A 16,035-nucleotide genomic window follows, 5' to 3' on the forward strand; every position below is an offset into this window, starting at 1 on the left:
TCAGTCACTTTGGCAGAGGTTCCTAATCAGGGATGGATTTCAGGGGCATCCATGAACTCCCTTCAATTGAATACAAATTTGGGTATGTACGCTGCCCGAGGACAAGGCCCAGAGCTTTCATCTTTTTTCACAGGGATCTGTGATCGGGCACCCTTCTGGTAATACCTAGGGCTTATGGATCTAAGAGCTGCTGGGTATAAGGGACGTAGATGAATGAGGAGGGTGGTGCACTGCCTACCAACCTGCCAGCCAGGTGAAGCCCTTTTAAGCTCCCTGGGTGCTATTCAAGCAGAAGTGGGTAAGGGAGGGCCTCAAAGTTAGGGCCAGAGTGGGTCCACTGGGTTCCAGTCAGGTCTTCTACATCTTCTACAAACAAGGCCCAGAGATGCCCCAGACCTATAGCCTTGGGGCCCAAGATCAAGAGGGGAGCCTAGTCAGGCGGCACCTGGTTTATAATACCAATACTGTTAACAAACACGAACAACTCTTACTATACCATTCTAACCAAATGACTCATAGTAAGGAACTTAATCCTCACAACAACTTACTTTTATTTATACTTGAGGAAACAGAGGCTCAGAGAGATTAAGAAACTTACCCAAAATCAAATAGCTTGCAAAGGGCAGAGCCATGGTTTGAAACCAGGTGGCCTGGCTCCAGGCTCTGCTCTCGATCACTACACTGTGCTGCCTCGTTGTAAGTTCAGGATGGTGAGGAGGGGGTAGGGTGCTCAGTGGGGAGAATCTGAGGGAGGCCAGCAGGACAGGACAGAAAGACCATCCAATGGGCGTTACTCAAATCTGGCTGAGGGGGCTGAGCCGAGGGGCCCTGGGTATCCCTGGCACCACGGGCACTCACGCCATTCCCTTCCACCCCCTTGCCCTCCTTCTCAGGGGCCCGTGCCCACAGTGCTGCTGCACCCCTACAGCCAGGGTGACCGGGTCAGGCAGGGGCCTGCCTGAACAGCATGGTGACGGCAATGGGGGCTGCCTACCTGGTGCACGCAGACGTTGCATTTGTCGCAGAAGACCATCTCGTTGCCATCTTCACCCTCGGGAGAGCGGCACACGTCACAGACGACATCCTCATCATACTCGATGCCCAGCCCCTCCTGCGTCTCGATGGCCCGCGCCATGTTCTGGTGGCACAGAGTCTCCAGCTCCTCCAGTACGCGCTCGAGCGTCAGTTCATCCAGCTCTGGCCTCTCTGTGAGGACAGCAGGGCAGGGTGTCAGGAGCCTGGCCTCTCAGGGCAGATGTACAGGAGGGCTTCCACCCACTCACTGGTTGCACTATCTCAGGACCCCAGCTCCATGGTCCAAAAACTGACTGCGCTGGACCACGCAACCTCAAAGGCCCCCGGGGCCTGGTGTGGTGTTGACTTCAGACACTGCTTGTGACCACACACATGCTTGTGTACACACAGATACCATGAAGTGTCTCTGGGATGCAGCCGGCTCCGTGGGGAACCCACTGCTCGAGCTATGTGTATGGGGGGGACCTGGGAAGGTGGCTGAATATGGCAGAGCTGGCCCTTCTTGGGACATGGTGGGCTCCAGCCAGAAGGCCCATACCAACTGACCCTGGCCCCATTTGTAATCCTAGACTCCTAGCGCTCACTCAATCTTCATGCAACAGTCACACTTACTACAGTATTCCCCCAAACCGTATAAATGACATGCTCTTATTGCCTCCATCTGAGAGCTACAGACATTGAAGCACAGTAATCAGTAACGCAGCAGGGACTTTCCCCCCAGACCTGTGGCGTGCCAAAGCCCAGTGATGGCCACTGCCCTCCTGAGGGTGAGGATGCTGGGGTTCAGAAGAAAACCCTCCTTGGTCTGCCCCCACCCCATTCTCAGCTGGCGGGTCACCTACCCATCTCCCTGAGCTCCGAGTTGATGAGTTCCAGCCAGTAGGCGTCAATCTCGTCCAGGTCATAGCGGCTGCCCCCTGGCCAATCAGGCTGGGAGCCCTCACCAAGGTCGGAGCCGCTAGGGGACACCTGGGTAAGGGGGCCTTCCAATGGTGGAAGAATCCTAGGAAATCAAGAGAAGGTGTGAGGGGAGGGTGCCCTCAGCCTGCTACTCTTGCTGGGTCTGGGGGCCTTTAGCAAGTTGGCCAGCCTGGCTGAGGAGCTAGTGAGCAAGTGAGGTGTGAGACTTTGATGCCGAGCAGGGCCCACCTCCTTCCATTCCCTCCTCCCACCCGCCCACCCTGCAGAGGCTGTAGGAGGCATTCCAAGTGCTGTCCTGGGCAATGCCCAGCCACTTTGGGACCAGGGGGATAGAACCAGCTGGCCTCCAGGTCCTTCAGCATACCCCTCAAAGCTGGGGAGAGGCCAGGGATTGCTTCCAGGCCCTCACAAGCTCTGGCCCCTCCTCCACCAATAGCCTCAGGGGCACTGAGGCCAGGGCTCCTCTGGGGTGAAGAGGATGCACCTGCTACAGTCTCAGGGTCACACTCCAGGTCAGCCCACCCCCAGGCCATGGCTCTGCCTCTGAGGCAGCTTGGAAGTGCCCTGACTGCAGGGTGAGGTCTCCAAGTCCAGCTCCACCACTTAATGTGTGACTCTGGGTAAGCCACTTAACTTCTCTGTGCCCCAGAAAATGGGCTAATGATAACAGTACCTACCATCTACAGTTGGCATGAGGATTAAATGGATGAATACATGTAGAGCTCTTAGAACTGTGCCTGGCATGTAGTAAGCACTATATGTGTGTGAGTATGTACTTTAAGATATACACTTTGCTTCTTCTGAAATGGAATGAGGGTGTTTTGCCTTGGGAGAGCACAGCTTCCTCTCTTCGATCAGCTGTGTGCTGCCCCTCAGTTCCTGATGCCAGTTCAGAATGCCAGCTCTTCCCACCCCCTACCAGTTGCCATGGTTATTGCTGCGGAGCCTGGCCTCCATCTGGCCAGCCCTGCCAGGGCTGAGAGGCCCCTTACTTGCCCGAGAGGCCTCCTGGGGTCGAAGGCAGGGCTGCCAGGGGCTGTGACTCAGCGCCGACTGGGGAGGAGAAGGCAGGGCTCTGGATGCACAGACGTGGCTCAGCTGTGGGGAGGGCTCCTGGGCGCCAGGAAATGCCCCGGTGTCAGCAAGGGGGGCAGGAAGGATGAAGGAGACAGGGAGGCAGAGTGGCCTCCAGGCAAGAGGGAGGCCCAGAGGAGACTGAGGGAGACAAGGAGAAAGGGCAAGGGCCTGGCACCACCTTTTCCCACACCAGATGCCCAGATTAAGGAAGGTCTTAGGCAAAGATAATGACGTGATGCCCCCCGGCCCCCAGATCATTCCAAATAGAAGGAATATTAGTACTCTTGGTCCTACAAAATTCTGCCTTTCCTCATGGGGCTCTTATTTAAATTAACATAGTCTTTGAAAAACACCGTAATTTTGCCATGACCCTGCTTTGTGTGTGCCCCCAGCATACGCTTAGCTGGGGTTTTGGATAACTCTTGCCCGAATGCCCACCACCTACTGGCATAACTACCCACACTTGTGTGCTCAGTCAGCTGCCACCTGGCCAGACCTCTTGGGGCCGAGATCACATTCCTTTCTCTGGGAAGCTGAGGTTAGACGGCTCACAACAAAAAAGGCATTTCCTGTACTTCCTGGGGCTCTCATCTTCATCTGTGTGGCCTCTTCTGGCTCTGACTATGGAGGAAACACTCCTATCAAGGGTGGACAGACCTTACCCTAGGCCAAGGCCTCAGTCTCAGCTGCAGCCAGTAAGACTGAGGTCATCTGGGAGGAGGTGGATGGCTGGGCTGGGATCTGGAGAAGGGGAGGGCTCTCTACTCCAGGAGACCAGACAGACACCAGAGGTTGGTTTTGCCCTGAGCTGAGTCTTTTGGCCACACCGAGGGAGCAGTGTAGGCCCTCCCTCAATTCATGATCTGAGAGTGAGAGGTTCTCATTATCCAGAGAAGTTTCAGACCGTGAGGTGGGCAGACCTGCTCAAGGGCCAGGGAGGACTGGGCAAGGAGAGAGGGATGGAAGGAGCCAGGGTAGCAGCAGGGGAGGGCAGAGTCAGCGAGCCAGGGTGATCAGGGCATAAGACTCTCTTTGGGACACACAGGGGCAACCCAGGGCTTGTTCCCGTGGCCTGTGTTTTCCCGGCCCAGCCCACAAGGCCCTGGTGGTGGTCAGGCAGGGAATTCCCCAGAATTTCCTGACTTCCTCATCTATAGAATGGGGACAGCAATATGCCCTTTGGAGGGCCAATATGATAATTAAATGAGAAGATGAGTGTTAACAGGTTCAGCATAGCAAGTTCTCAGGAACAGAGTTCCTATAACAATTCTGAGCATGGTGGCTGCCGTGCTAGCTTCCAGATGAGGGCTGTGCAGTGGAAGGCACCCCAGGAGATGTAGGGACCAGGCTGGAGGGAGACAGGGAAAGATGGGGCACAGAGATATCTCCACGAGAGCATCCCTCCCCCTCCAGTCTATCCTCTCCAAAGAGCATGGATGGTCCAGGAGTGCCTGGCTCCTGTCGGCCTAGAGCAGCCATGTGTATGTGGGGAATGTACCTAGTAGAGCCAGAGCTGTCTGAACACATGCTCTCGTCTTGATGTCAACAGGTAAAACACCAACTGAAGCCAAGCTACTGGTGTGGAGGCATCTGCAAGTAATCACCCAGGCCGGCGGATGTTTCTGGAACCACCTGACACTGACATCAAGGACATGGGCTGAGCCCAATCAGGACTCACTCCTCTCTGCCCAGCTGGTGGCCCACCCCTCTGCCTCATTATCCTGGGCCCTTGGCGTGCGAATTCTCATTTAATCCTCACCACCACAGTATCAGGCATGCACTGTTTTTAGACCCATTTTACAGAGAAGGAAACAGGTTCAAAGAGGTCAGTAACAGTTCTTCAGTCTGCAGAGCTGAGGGTGCGAAACTGGCTAGGAGGCCGACCCACGTTTTTGGCCCTGGGCAGAGGATGTGTAGGATAAATTCTTTCTCTAAATCCCACATACACTCCCGTCCAGAGAGGCCTGGAGCTTCCCTGATTCTCAGAGGGCTGAAGACAAGAGCTGGTAGGCATTCAGCCCTTGGGAGCCCAGGAGGCTGAGCACTGCCCAACACCCAATCCTCACTGACCACCGAGTGAGGCTCAGAGTCCGCTTCGCCTCTGTAGTCCCATGCCCAGCACAGGCCTGGCATCAGACAGGCACTGGGTGTCTGTGAGCCAGTCATAGGTGTGGCTGCCAGGAAGCAACAGTGCCAATGTCAAGGGAGGTGACAGCTGAGATCTTTGCCCCAGGCCTGGTCAAAATGGGCCTAAGTGAGAGCCACAGGGCTGCCAAGGCCGGGAATGAACTGCCAATAACACGAGCTGCCCAGCCCAGGCAAGCTGGTGGGCAGAGAAGGCCAGGACAGTAGGCCCCTGTGTCCCAAGGCATGACTTGGAGGGCTTCCCGGGGTGCAGCAAGAAGCACTTGGCTGAGCTCTGTCACTGGATGCAAGGCTTATGGCCACAAGGCCACCTCCTGACAAGAGCACCAGGCGGCTCTCTGACCTACAAGAGCAGAAGGCACCACAGCCCAAAGAGGACTCATCCCTGAACCAACCCTGGCCCAGCCCTGGCAGGAGGGCCTCCTCAGAGTCTGGTCGTAGCAGCTGCTTCGTGAACATCTGATGTGTGTGCTAAGAACTCCTTAAACTCCCTCCTGCTAAGAACTCCTTAAACTCCCTCCTGCTAAGAACTCCTTAAACTCCCTCCTGCTAAGAACTCCTTAAAAAGGCTGAAGAAGTCAAGAGCATGGCTTATCCCCATCTCAAGGACTAGTTGAAAACCTGGAGACTTCCCTGAGAAGATCCTCTGGTGGGACCCAGTCTGGATGGACGTCAAGCTAACCCACGGCCAGTTTTCACTCAGTGCTCATGTGTGTCAGGTCCTGTGTCCAGGACCTGCCATGCATCGTTTCTCTACATCATCTCGACCACTGCATGGGGCAGGTGCTATTGTTATCACTCCCATTTTACACACAAGGAAACTGACACCCAGGGAGATTACATTTCTGGCCCAAGGTCGTATTGAATATGACTGGCAATTTGAACCCAGGCTGTCTGGCTCCAGAGCTGAGCCCAAGCTCAAACCCTTGGCCTGCAGTATTTCTGGAACACTGCAGTGTTTTTTAGGGCAAAAGAATCTAAGAATAGAGACACACTAGAAAGGAATCCCTTGACTGGTCCTAGCCTCCCCTTCATCCCCTGCCTACGGCCCCCCCGGCCTGGGCTTCCCGGCTCACCTCACCACGGGCTCTGGAATGGCCTCTGCCCCCGCAGGCACCTGCACACCTTTCTCCCATTCCTGTCGCCATGGGTCTGCCAGGATATAGTAGTCATCCGGGCTGAGCTGGTATGAGTCTGGAATCTTCATGGCTGTGATCAAGTCTGTCCGGAAAACCTGTGGGGAGCAAAGGTGGAGAGAGAATGGCTTCAGATTGCCTCAGTGTGACCTGCTTCACAGGCCAGGGCAGGAAAAGGCAAATGCAGAAAGCCCACTCACTCAAAAATAAGAAGATGGCACAAAAGTACTAAGTACAAGAATGCATCTTCTCTGAACCCAGCACACAGAAGATCTTCAATAAATGCATTGGACTGAATTTACGTGCTCTGACCTGCTCAAGGACAGAATGTGACTGATGGACGGTAGTGGACCTGAGAGAGAAGAGGAAAGACTTGCCGAGAAAAGCAAAAACAGTGAGGAAACATCGGATGGCAGAAAGGCTTCTGTGAATGCAATACTGCCGTGAAGTAACTGTTCAGAAATTTCTGCTGAAGATCCAAAGTTATGTTTGCTGTTGCTACCACAGTCACTAGCGTCAAAGAGTCCAGGCGACTACGTGCCAGGGCCTCATGCAGATAGCTGAGGGAGAGCCCAGGGTTTGGGGCAGCCCAGAGAATAGCCTCTCATGGGTCAGGGTCTCCATGGTCTCTCAAGAACAAGGATATCGTGATGGCCTCTATGGGAAAAAAAAACTCAAGAAGAGTGGATATATGTATATGTGTAACTGGTTCACTTTCCTGTACACCTGAAACTGACATAACATTGTAAATCGGCTCTACTCCAATAAAAATTAAAAAAAAAAAAAAAGAACAAGGATACCATGAGCCCTGCTCGGTGGGAGCTCTGAAGTACCATTCTCTGTTTGTGATGGGGTAGGAGGAGTGTGTTGAATTCCTTCTCAATCAAGCCCATCCGAATTCCCTCAGGGCCAGGCCGTGACTGGACGCACCCTCATGCTTTGGTTTTCTTTTGAGCACCTGCTCACTCGGGGGGAAACAGCTCTTCCCACATTCTGTCTGTTGCCCCCACCCCAGAGCAACCTCCAAGGCAAGCCTCAGTGGCACTGGCAGTGCCTCACCTGCCCTGGCTGCTCGGCCTCACTGGGTCCTCCACAAAGGGCTGCTGTAGGACCTGGTGGCAGCACTGGACACTGTGTGACTTGCTTTGGTACCAACTTTCCCAGTGATCATCACATGAGAATCACAAGTTAAAGGAGAGTTCACAGTGTGGAGAGAAGAGAAACCACTTCAAGGAGTCCTCCAGGCCTCAGACCCAGCTCCGAGCCCACTCCCCTCCCCGGAAGAATCAGTATCCACTGGCCTTCCAGAGGCTCGTGACAAGCCATTCAGTGGTAATCTCTGCCTGCGGGAGGCCCCACCCGCTGGCTGTGTGTCTCACTTGAATCTAGGGCTGTAACCACAAGGAAACAACTGAAATGGGCACACCAAGGGGGCTCAAGGCAGCATCTTGCAGAAAACTAATTAATGTCTGCATCTAGCTAGAGAGGGCCCTGGCTTGCAAAAGGTCAAGTTTCTTGAAGACTCTATTTGCCAATATAACTTAACTGTTAAGGCTAACACCCTAACATTTAATTAGGGTGCCAGTGTGAAAAAATTAAAATGAGATTACAATTAAATGCTAATTAAACAGAAGATGAAATGTGCAAAGATTTCACAGCCCTGATAATTTGCGTATCTTATTAGCAAGTAGCAAGACGGCTGATAGAAAAACACAAACTCAGGTACTGGGTGCTTCTGTGGTATCCTTCGGCACCTCCCTTTGCTGGCTGGGGCTGGGTTATTGCCCTCTGGGACCCAGTATAGGACCTGGTGGGGGTAAACTGAACCCACAGTGGACTGGTGACTGTCTCAAAGTTCTCCCAACCCTGGCAAGCCACGTGGTACGACATCTAATGCCCTGTTGCTCTGATGCCAAAAGGAACCGCCCAACAGTGAAAGCCTGTCATCTTGCACCGGAAATCAACCGTCCAAGAGCCAAGTGCCACTATGTGCCCCTCCAAAAAGGCACAGGTGAGCTTGAAACCTCTTGCTGTTCCCTGATCCTGGGCTGTAGTTTAAACGTCACCCCTGAGGGATCACCCTGATCACCCTGGCTCAGGGCCGCCAACCACCCAACAGAGCCACTTTCCAGCCCATCATTCTGCCTCATGTCTCAGTACTTATACTCCTGAACATTAACTGGTGTATGCATGTTGCTTGCTTCTTGTCATCTCTCCTGCCACACCTGTCCTATTCTCTGCAACATTCTCAATGCCTGGCAGGGTGACTGGCACATAGTAGGTGCTCAATAAATAGTGACGGAGTGGATGATTAAATGAATGCATGAATAAAAGGGCCCTTCTGGGCCCCCAGCTGGCTCCTTGGCAATGCTTTTTGAACCCCCATGAACAGGTGATACACACCATGGATATATCCAGAGCTGAAATAACCCAAGCACGTGGACTGAATGGAGCAAGAGGCAGCCCTAGTCTGTAAGGCACAGACAGAGTGCCAAGCCACACCAGCGGGGGGAGAGGTGGCCCTGACCTAGGAACAGGCTTGGCATTGAGAACTCAAGAGCTGGAAGGGATCCCGTGCTCAATTCTGTCAGGGAGATTCAAGAGAGAGAGAGAGAGAGAGAGAGAGAGAAAAAAGAGTTCAGTCCCAAGAGAGTTGCAAGTTTCATCTGCGGTCATTCAGGCAGCAGGGGGCAGACTGGTTACCTGTGGCCCTTTTGGGCAGAGGACTGATGGAAGCACAGGAAGGGCAGCACCATCTTAATGGTACCAGTCAACACTTAAAGAGCACTGTGTGCCCAGTGCCAGTCTCATGGCTGTTCTTGAATTATTAGTCCCTATACCAGCTCTGTGAGGTGGGTGCTACCATTATCCCTATTTTACAGTTGAGAAACCCGGGACTCAGGTTAGTTTAATAACCTACACAAGGTCCTTCATGTTGGAAGTGGCAAAGGAACCCAGATAGACAACACCGGAGCCATTCAGCACCCCTGCACAACCCCAGCCCCTCTTGGCCACCTGCTCATTGCCAATGCCCTCGAGTTAACCCTAAGCCAAATCAAGTGGTTTCCCCAAGGGCTGGAATACGCATATCAGACAGTGACCTTCGCAAGTTCCAAGTTCTCCAGTGGCTTTCTACTGTCTTCCCACTGCCCTCAGGCTGAGCTGCAGAGTCTACCAGGCCCCATGGCCACAAGGATGCACAGGTAGTCTCCCTCCCAAGTACTTTTCACCCTTGGCACATGAGAGGACCCTGCTGGGACAGTCTTCTCCCTGCCAAAGTGGGGGCAGCCTGTTTCACGCTTAGGGTATTAGTCCAGCTCACATCTGCTCTGGGAAGCCTTCCCTGATGCCAGGCTGAGTTCTGGGCTCCTCTGAACTTCCACAGCCCCTGTACTGGAATCTCCTCATCTCTTGCTACAGCAGTGCATGCAGGGCCTGACACATGCTAGGTGCTAACTAAGGCTGAACTACTCAAGAGCCTCCCATGGATCTGCTACCACCTTTCCGGGTAGCTGCCCAAGGCTACAGCTCGGTCCTCTGTACCTTCCAAAGGAACCCCTGTACATTCATACAAAACCTGTCCACAAATACAGCAACCCAAACATCTTTCTGTTTTGAACTGCCAAAGGATAGGCTTAAAAAAAGGCTCGATTATTCTCCTAAAATGCCTCTGAATTATTTATGAAAACTAAATAAGGAATAAAATGGACACTGATGAACTGGAGGCCTTGCCACGGCAAGGAAGTTGGAAGCTGGAAAACAAGCAATTTTCTAAGAATGTGAATGTTTACTATTTTTCCCTTTTGGCAGAAATTGACAAATTGTCTTTAGGGGTCTGCTGCCTAGCAACCAAGTTCTGCTGAGCTGCTTGGGAGATGTTAATTGTAGCTTCTTCAAACAGTATGAAGAATGTTTAAAGGTCTACAACTCTAATCTAGTAACCAATGTGAGTGCCAGAGGTGCCAACGCAGCTCTGAAGGGAGCTGAAGACCCTGCTCTGCCCAGATGCGGGGAAACTGCACGTGGCTTGCCCTCTAGTTCCTTTTCCCAAGACTGAAGACCACAAGCATTGAAAAGTCTATGGAGGCTTTCTGTACCTACTTCCCCAGAAGAACCAAAAACGGGCTATGCCAGAAAGCATGTCATGTCTGGAGTCTGACATGATGTCCCAAAGCAAATAAAGACAATGACAACAGGCAACTTTCACTCTGCTATGCTAAGAGTTTCTGTACATGATCACAAGATTTATGAATGTTATTTGAACATTTCATCCTGGGACCTTAGTTTCTGCTTCCTTTTCTCAAGGGTGAAGTATTATATCATAGTGTATTTCAGACCAAGAGGCACGAGGGGAAGTTCAGTCACTTAAGGAAAAGCTCCAACACCTATCATAATTACAGAATATGATTATTTGTGTAATTATTTGCTTAATGTCCATCTCCTCTAATAATCAAGCTGAGAGAGGCAGAGACTGCACGTGTCGTGCTTATCATTGTGCCTGTTTGCGGCACAGCGCCTGGCACATAGCAGGTACTCAAGAAATGCTTGTGGAACAAGTGAGTAAGTGAATGCACCCCAGGATTGGTCTGAAGTATGACTGAACTCTGAAACTTCCTGTCCTGTCCTCCTAGCAGGGAGAGTGCAGACAGAGGTCTGGCCCAAAGGATTCTTCCAGGTGGAACTCAGGAACTGGTCTTGGTCACTGTCCCAAAGCCAATGAAAATGGCTTTGGCCTGGACTGCCTCTCCTTGACTCTATCCACATCAAAACTCCCAATGCAAAGCTAGGAGTGCCCCCTCTCTCTAATCTCCCAAAGGATGTTTCACAGTCTGTCCTGAAAGAGCCAAGTAAAATTACTACCGGTACCTCATTTGAAATCACAGTTTTTTTCTGAGCACCTCATCTCATTAGAAAGAACAGCTAATAGTGAAAAGTGATTGCCCTGTTATAGTATGCCAGGTGCTGTGCTAAATGCTATATATATACAATCTCACCCAATTCATATTACTCCCACTTTACAGATGTGGAGAACAAGACTCAGAGAGGTTAAACCACTTGCCTAAGGTCTGCACTGTCCTTTAACCAATGTAATGCTGCCTGCAAACCAGTCAGCTATTTCTTCTTTTAAAAAAAATCTCTTTCTTGGGCTGGAAACTGATAAAGAGTATCTCAGCCAGGAGCATACTTAGATACTTAAAATTAGGCCTACATTCCAGAGAAGGGCTCTGGAAATAGCCTCCCAGTCCCATTCAAGCTACCACTAGGCTAATTTGGTCAGACATTTACACACACACACACACACACACACACACTCAACATCTTTCTCTTTCACAAGGATAACAGCACTTCCTGCTCTTAAAGAGAATTTATTACACACATTTCTTTTGCAAGACAAGTCCCAGAGGCCAGGAGGCCTTTCCAGTTGGCGGGAGCAGCAATGTTTCTAACTATACGAGAAGTGGATTCTGCCCCCCACCCCAGAGGAAGGCAGTGGGAGGCTCAGAGAGCAGGCGCTTAGCCCAGAGGAAGGGCTCCCCTCACTGCCTGCCTGCTTCCCAGGGTAGCAGAGGAACTGTTGGCTAGAAACACCGCTCAAAACCACAGGGGCAAGCAAAAAACTTTTTTTTTCCCGGAGCCTCCTGTTTTACTTCTCAAGTTTGGGAGCATTTTGCTACAACATAGGCCATCATTGTTTTAATATAAAATATGTTATTTCAAACATTTGGGTAACACCTCTGGCTCCTCCAAGAAGGCACCTTTATTTATCCTGTGGCTTTGCACCCCAGCACAATCTGGTCACCCTTGCCTTCACCCAGGGAGGAAGAGGCCCATTTTCAAAAGCAATGGGTCAAGCAGATGTACTGCATTCTCACTCTCCACTCGCTGCCTTTCCTAGGGAAGGCCATCCTTATAGAGGAACTTTCACAGACCCTGGGTCAGGAAGACACTCCACTGGTGGCAGAGGCTGTTCACAGGGTCACCTCCTTCTCCTGGGCCCTGTCCCAGGGGTGAAAGGCTGAGCACTGGTGAAGGGCCCCTGTGGACCTGCAGAGAAGCCCCATTCTCTCATCTAGGGGTATATACAGTTTGTCACCAGGGCCTAAAAAAGAGGCCAGCTCCTGCCCACCCGGCTCTGGGACCATCCAGGCTTCCATCCCAGGGAGGCCAGCTTCATTTCCACTCACGTCTGGGATCTCCCCCACCCTCAGGCTCCGCAGGCCTCAGGGCAGGACAGTCACATCTACAGAACAGTAACTGCAGGGCAGAGCTCTATAGATGATGACCCTGAGGCTCAGAGAGAAACTATTACTTGCCCAAGGTCACAGAGCTCCTTAGTGGCAAAGCGGCCACACCTCTCATAACGGACACTTTCCTGTATAGCACCTGCATCCTGCTAACAGTCAGAGGACAAGCTCCCCAGGGATAGGGCCTGCATTTTCTGTGCCCCCTAGCACTAGGCTGGGCCTAGTAGGTGCTCTCAAGTGTCTGCTGAGTTTAATCACTATCACTAGTCCTAGGGTCCTAAGGACCTATGTCCCCGCCCACTGGCTGACTTCTGGGGACTCTGACTTCCTGAAAACACAGCTTTCAGCTTTCTACCTCAAGACAGCCTGCCTAGGGGAAACCCTCGCTTCTCGGACTGCCCCTCCATCTGCCTCTCTGCCCCAGGCCTGAGGAAGATACAGCTTCAAACAGCAGCCTCCAAACCACAGGATGGCCTCCGGGTCTCTTCTCAAACTGCCCTTCCCACCTATGCCAGGCAGAGGGCTTGGCAGAAACCTTCAGTCCCCTGGCTGCTTTGGGAGAAGGGGTGAGCTGCAGGATGCTCCCACCCACACTCCCAGCCTTTGTTTAGGTCACGGACCCAGGCTGGAAGGCCTTCCCTTCCTCCCTCAACTTCCAGGGAGGACCAAGCCAGAAACTCCTGTCTTAGCAGATCAGGGGAAAAGGTCTGTGGCAGTAGCCCTTATTATTATTATTTTTTTAAATATCTTTATTGCAGTATAATTGCTTTACAATGTTGCATTCGTTTCTGCTGTCCAACAAAGTGAATCAGCTATATGTACACATGTATCCCCATATCCTCTCCCTCTTGAGCCTCCCTCCCACCCTCCCTATCCCACCCCTCTAGGTGGTCACAAAGCACGGAGCTGATCTCCCTGTGCTATGCGGCTGCTTCCCACTAGCTATCCGTTTTACATTTGGTAGTGTATCTATGTCCATGCCACTCTCTCACTTCGTCCCAGCTTCCCCTTCCCCCGCTGTGTCAAGTCCGTTCTCTACGCCTGCGTCTTTATTCCTACCCTATGGCAGTAGTTCTTAAGCCTGGCTTCCAGCAGGAGGGCTTTTAAAAAGTACAGGTACCTGGGGCCCTACTCCAGAACATTGAAGTCAGAATTCTTGGGAATGATAAGGGTTGGGGTCTGATATTGGTATTTAACAAAATAATCTCTGGTCTGTGAGCTCTATAAAGGCTCTCACAGATACGACCCACTAAGTGATGTTCATGCTATTTGGTGAGACAGGCCAGGCCAGAAAGCCAAGGCCTCAGCACGGTTTATGCACTAAGATCACCTCCCCAACCAGGCTAATCCCTTCCTCTCCTTCAGGACTAGCCTGGCCGACTTAAGCCCCAAGGGACAGATCTCAGCTTTGTTGGGATCCCGCTGGCAGGCAGAGCAGAGGAAGGCAGCAGCCTGTGTGCTTGGGGTCAGCCCCACCTTTCCCCTCCACTGCCAAACGGGATCCTGGGGCCAACTTCAGACTTAGTGTACTCCCACCAAAAATCCTAACCCAGCCTCCCAGGAATCCCAGGGCCTGTTCTTTCAGCCCCCAGTACTGAGGCCTGCAGTCCCCTTTCACTCAGGATGAGGGAGGCCACCCACTGGTTAAGGGCCAGAAGGGAAGCTGGGCCTCAAGGCTTTGGCCCTGTCCAGGGTCCTGACTCCTGGTCAGATCACTTTGTTCCAGCCTGGGGCACCTCCCTCTGGTGTATAGCGTGCTCCTTGATCCGCACCCTCAGAGTGCACAGGTCATTTCAGGGGCAGCCCTGCCAGTGTCGCCTAAACCCAACCCCAGCTCTTTCCATAGCTGGTGGCTTCTCTACGTGCCAGTGCTGCTGCTATGCCAAATACTCCTAATCCTCGAATCGCCACCCATCAATGTCCACCTTCACAGATGAGCAGACGAAGTAAACCATGGGTCCCGTGGCTCTGCAGCCACCAGGAAGGGACTCCTGCGCCACACACGTCAACTTGCAAGCATTGAGGCTGGGAACTTGGGCCAGACTGGGAGCAGACCGTGTGAGCAGCCTGAAAACGACCCCACCGGCTTCTTACTCTGGGGACTGAGCAGAAGGGACTCCAGATGCCCTTTCACCAGGTGTCCACAGCCCTCGGCCCCCAGCTCCAGCAGATTATAAAGGCCTTTCTCTCCAGCCCATGCACAGAAAGAGAAGGGACAGCCCAGTGAAGAGATTTACTGCAAACGTTATCTGCCGCCAAATCCTCGCTTTCATCTCCGCCTTCTCATGAGCCAAATAATTTGGAAGCTTTCATTGATGGTTTCCTCTCTGCCCCACGATAACTTGGAATTTATGCCGGCTATGGCTCAGCCTCCTCACTTAGGGGACGAGGGAAACCTCGCAGGCTGCTCTCCAGCCTGCTGTGGGAGGAAAAGCCTGTCCTTGGCGACAGTTCAAGGCGGGGAAGACTTCCTCAGCTCGCCTGGAGCCTAAGACTTGAGGGCGGGTGTCTCCAGTCAGGCCTCAGAGCCCCCTGCAGAGGCTCCTGGGTTTGAACCCAGGGCCGTGCATGGCCAGTCCCCAGCAGGGCTGGGGATCAACACCCTTGCAATGGTTTGACTCTATTTTTAGGTGGGGAAAGGTTCAAAGGCCCTGCGCTGGAAAACCCAAGAGGCAGGGGAATTTTCAGCCCCATGCAAATCACCCTTTCCCCTCAGCCTTTGCCTGACACCTGTTTCCCCCCAGCCTGCCTGCCTATCCCCGGTGTAGATGGCAGCACTGCCCCAGGGATCTCCGCCCTGAGAGGAGGCCCTGCCTCCCACTGGGGCTTGAAGGGGGAGTCAGGGGAAGGGATTAAGCCAGCCCCAGGGCCTCCCCAGAACTTCCCCTCTTTTCTCCAATCTGAATAGCCCCTGAAAGCAGGGGGCAGGTGGGATTCTGAGAGGCAGGTTCCTCAGCTCCCAAACAGGCAGAACAATTCCTGCCTTCCAGGACCAGGAAGGCACAAAAGATGGCTATTGTTTTACTAATCCAACCCTAGTAGTAATTGGGAGCCCCTGCAGCTCTCAAGATGGGGGTGGGGGCAGACAGGTGGAGGGGTGGTCCCAGGGACTCCCAGGGCCCTAGCACACTCTGCATCCTACTTCCCAGTGCACATGAGCACATGCCTTCCTCCCACTGAGCAGGGCTAGACCAGGAGGTGCCAAGAGCCTCAAGAACAGCATCCTCCCATGCCCACCTCACCCCCTGCTTTCATTCCAGTCCTGACTGCATTCCTGGAGATGTTTCCTTCCATCTCCACCACTCCCCTATAGGGCCAAGGGAGGATACTAGGTTGGGGGATGGGAATGGGAGGTTTCAGGTCTCAAAGGTGTCCCCACCCCCAGCCCCACAAAAGGAGAGCCCCAGGGTAGGCCAGCTCCCGGAGGAGGCGGGGAGTCCTTTTTCAAATGCAAGGTTTTTCGGAAGACCCCCTCT

At 52.8% G+C, this 16,035-nt stretch overlaps 1 protein-coding gene across 14 annotated transcripts in view; it reads right to left on the reverse strand.

Annotated features, from left to right (window-relative positions):
* The window catches only part of JADE2 (jade family PHD finger 2), a 51,648-nt gene that overhangs the window by 21,418 nt on the left and 14,195 nt on the right, over positions 1–16,035 (reverse strand). For all 14 annotated transcript variants that reach the window (XM_033409886.2, XM_012537542.3, XM_033409880.2 and 11 more), the window contains 3 exons: positions 6,255–6,412; positions 1,878–2,038; positions 995–1,206 (listed from right to left, as the gene is read on the reverse strand). In XM_033409886.2, the coding sequence (XP_033265777.1) occupies positions 995–1,206; positions 1,878–2,038; positions 6,255–6,412 (531 nt within the window). The remainder of the gene's footprint in view (positions 1–994; positions 1,207–1,877; positions 2,039–6,254; positions 6,413–16,035) is intronic.

This window comes from Orcinus orca, chromosome 3 (genome assembly GCF_937001465.1).
Source record: "Orcinus orca chromosome 3, mOrcOrc1.1, whole genome shotgun sequence".
In the NCBI taxonomy this organism is placed as follows: domain Eukaryota; kingdom Metazoa; phylum Chordata; class Mammalia; order Artiodactyla; family Delphinidae; genus Orcinus; species Orcinus orca.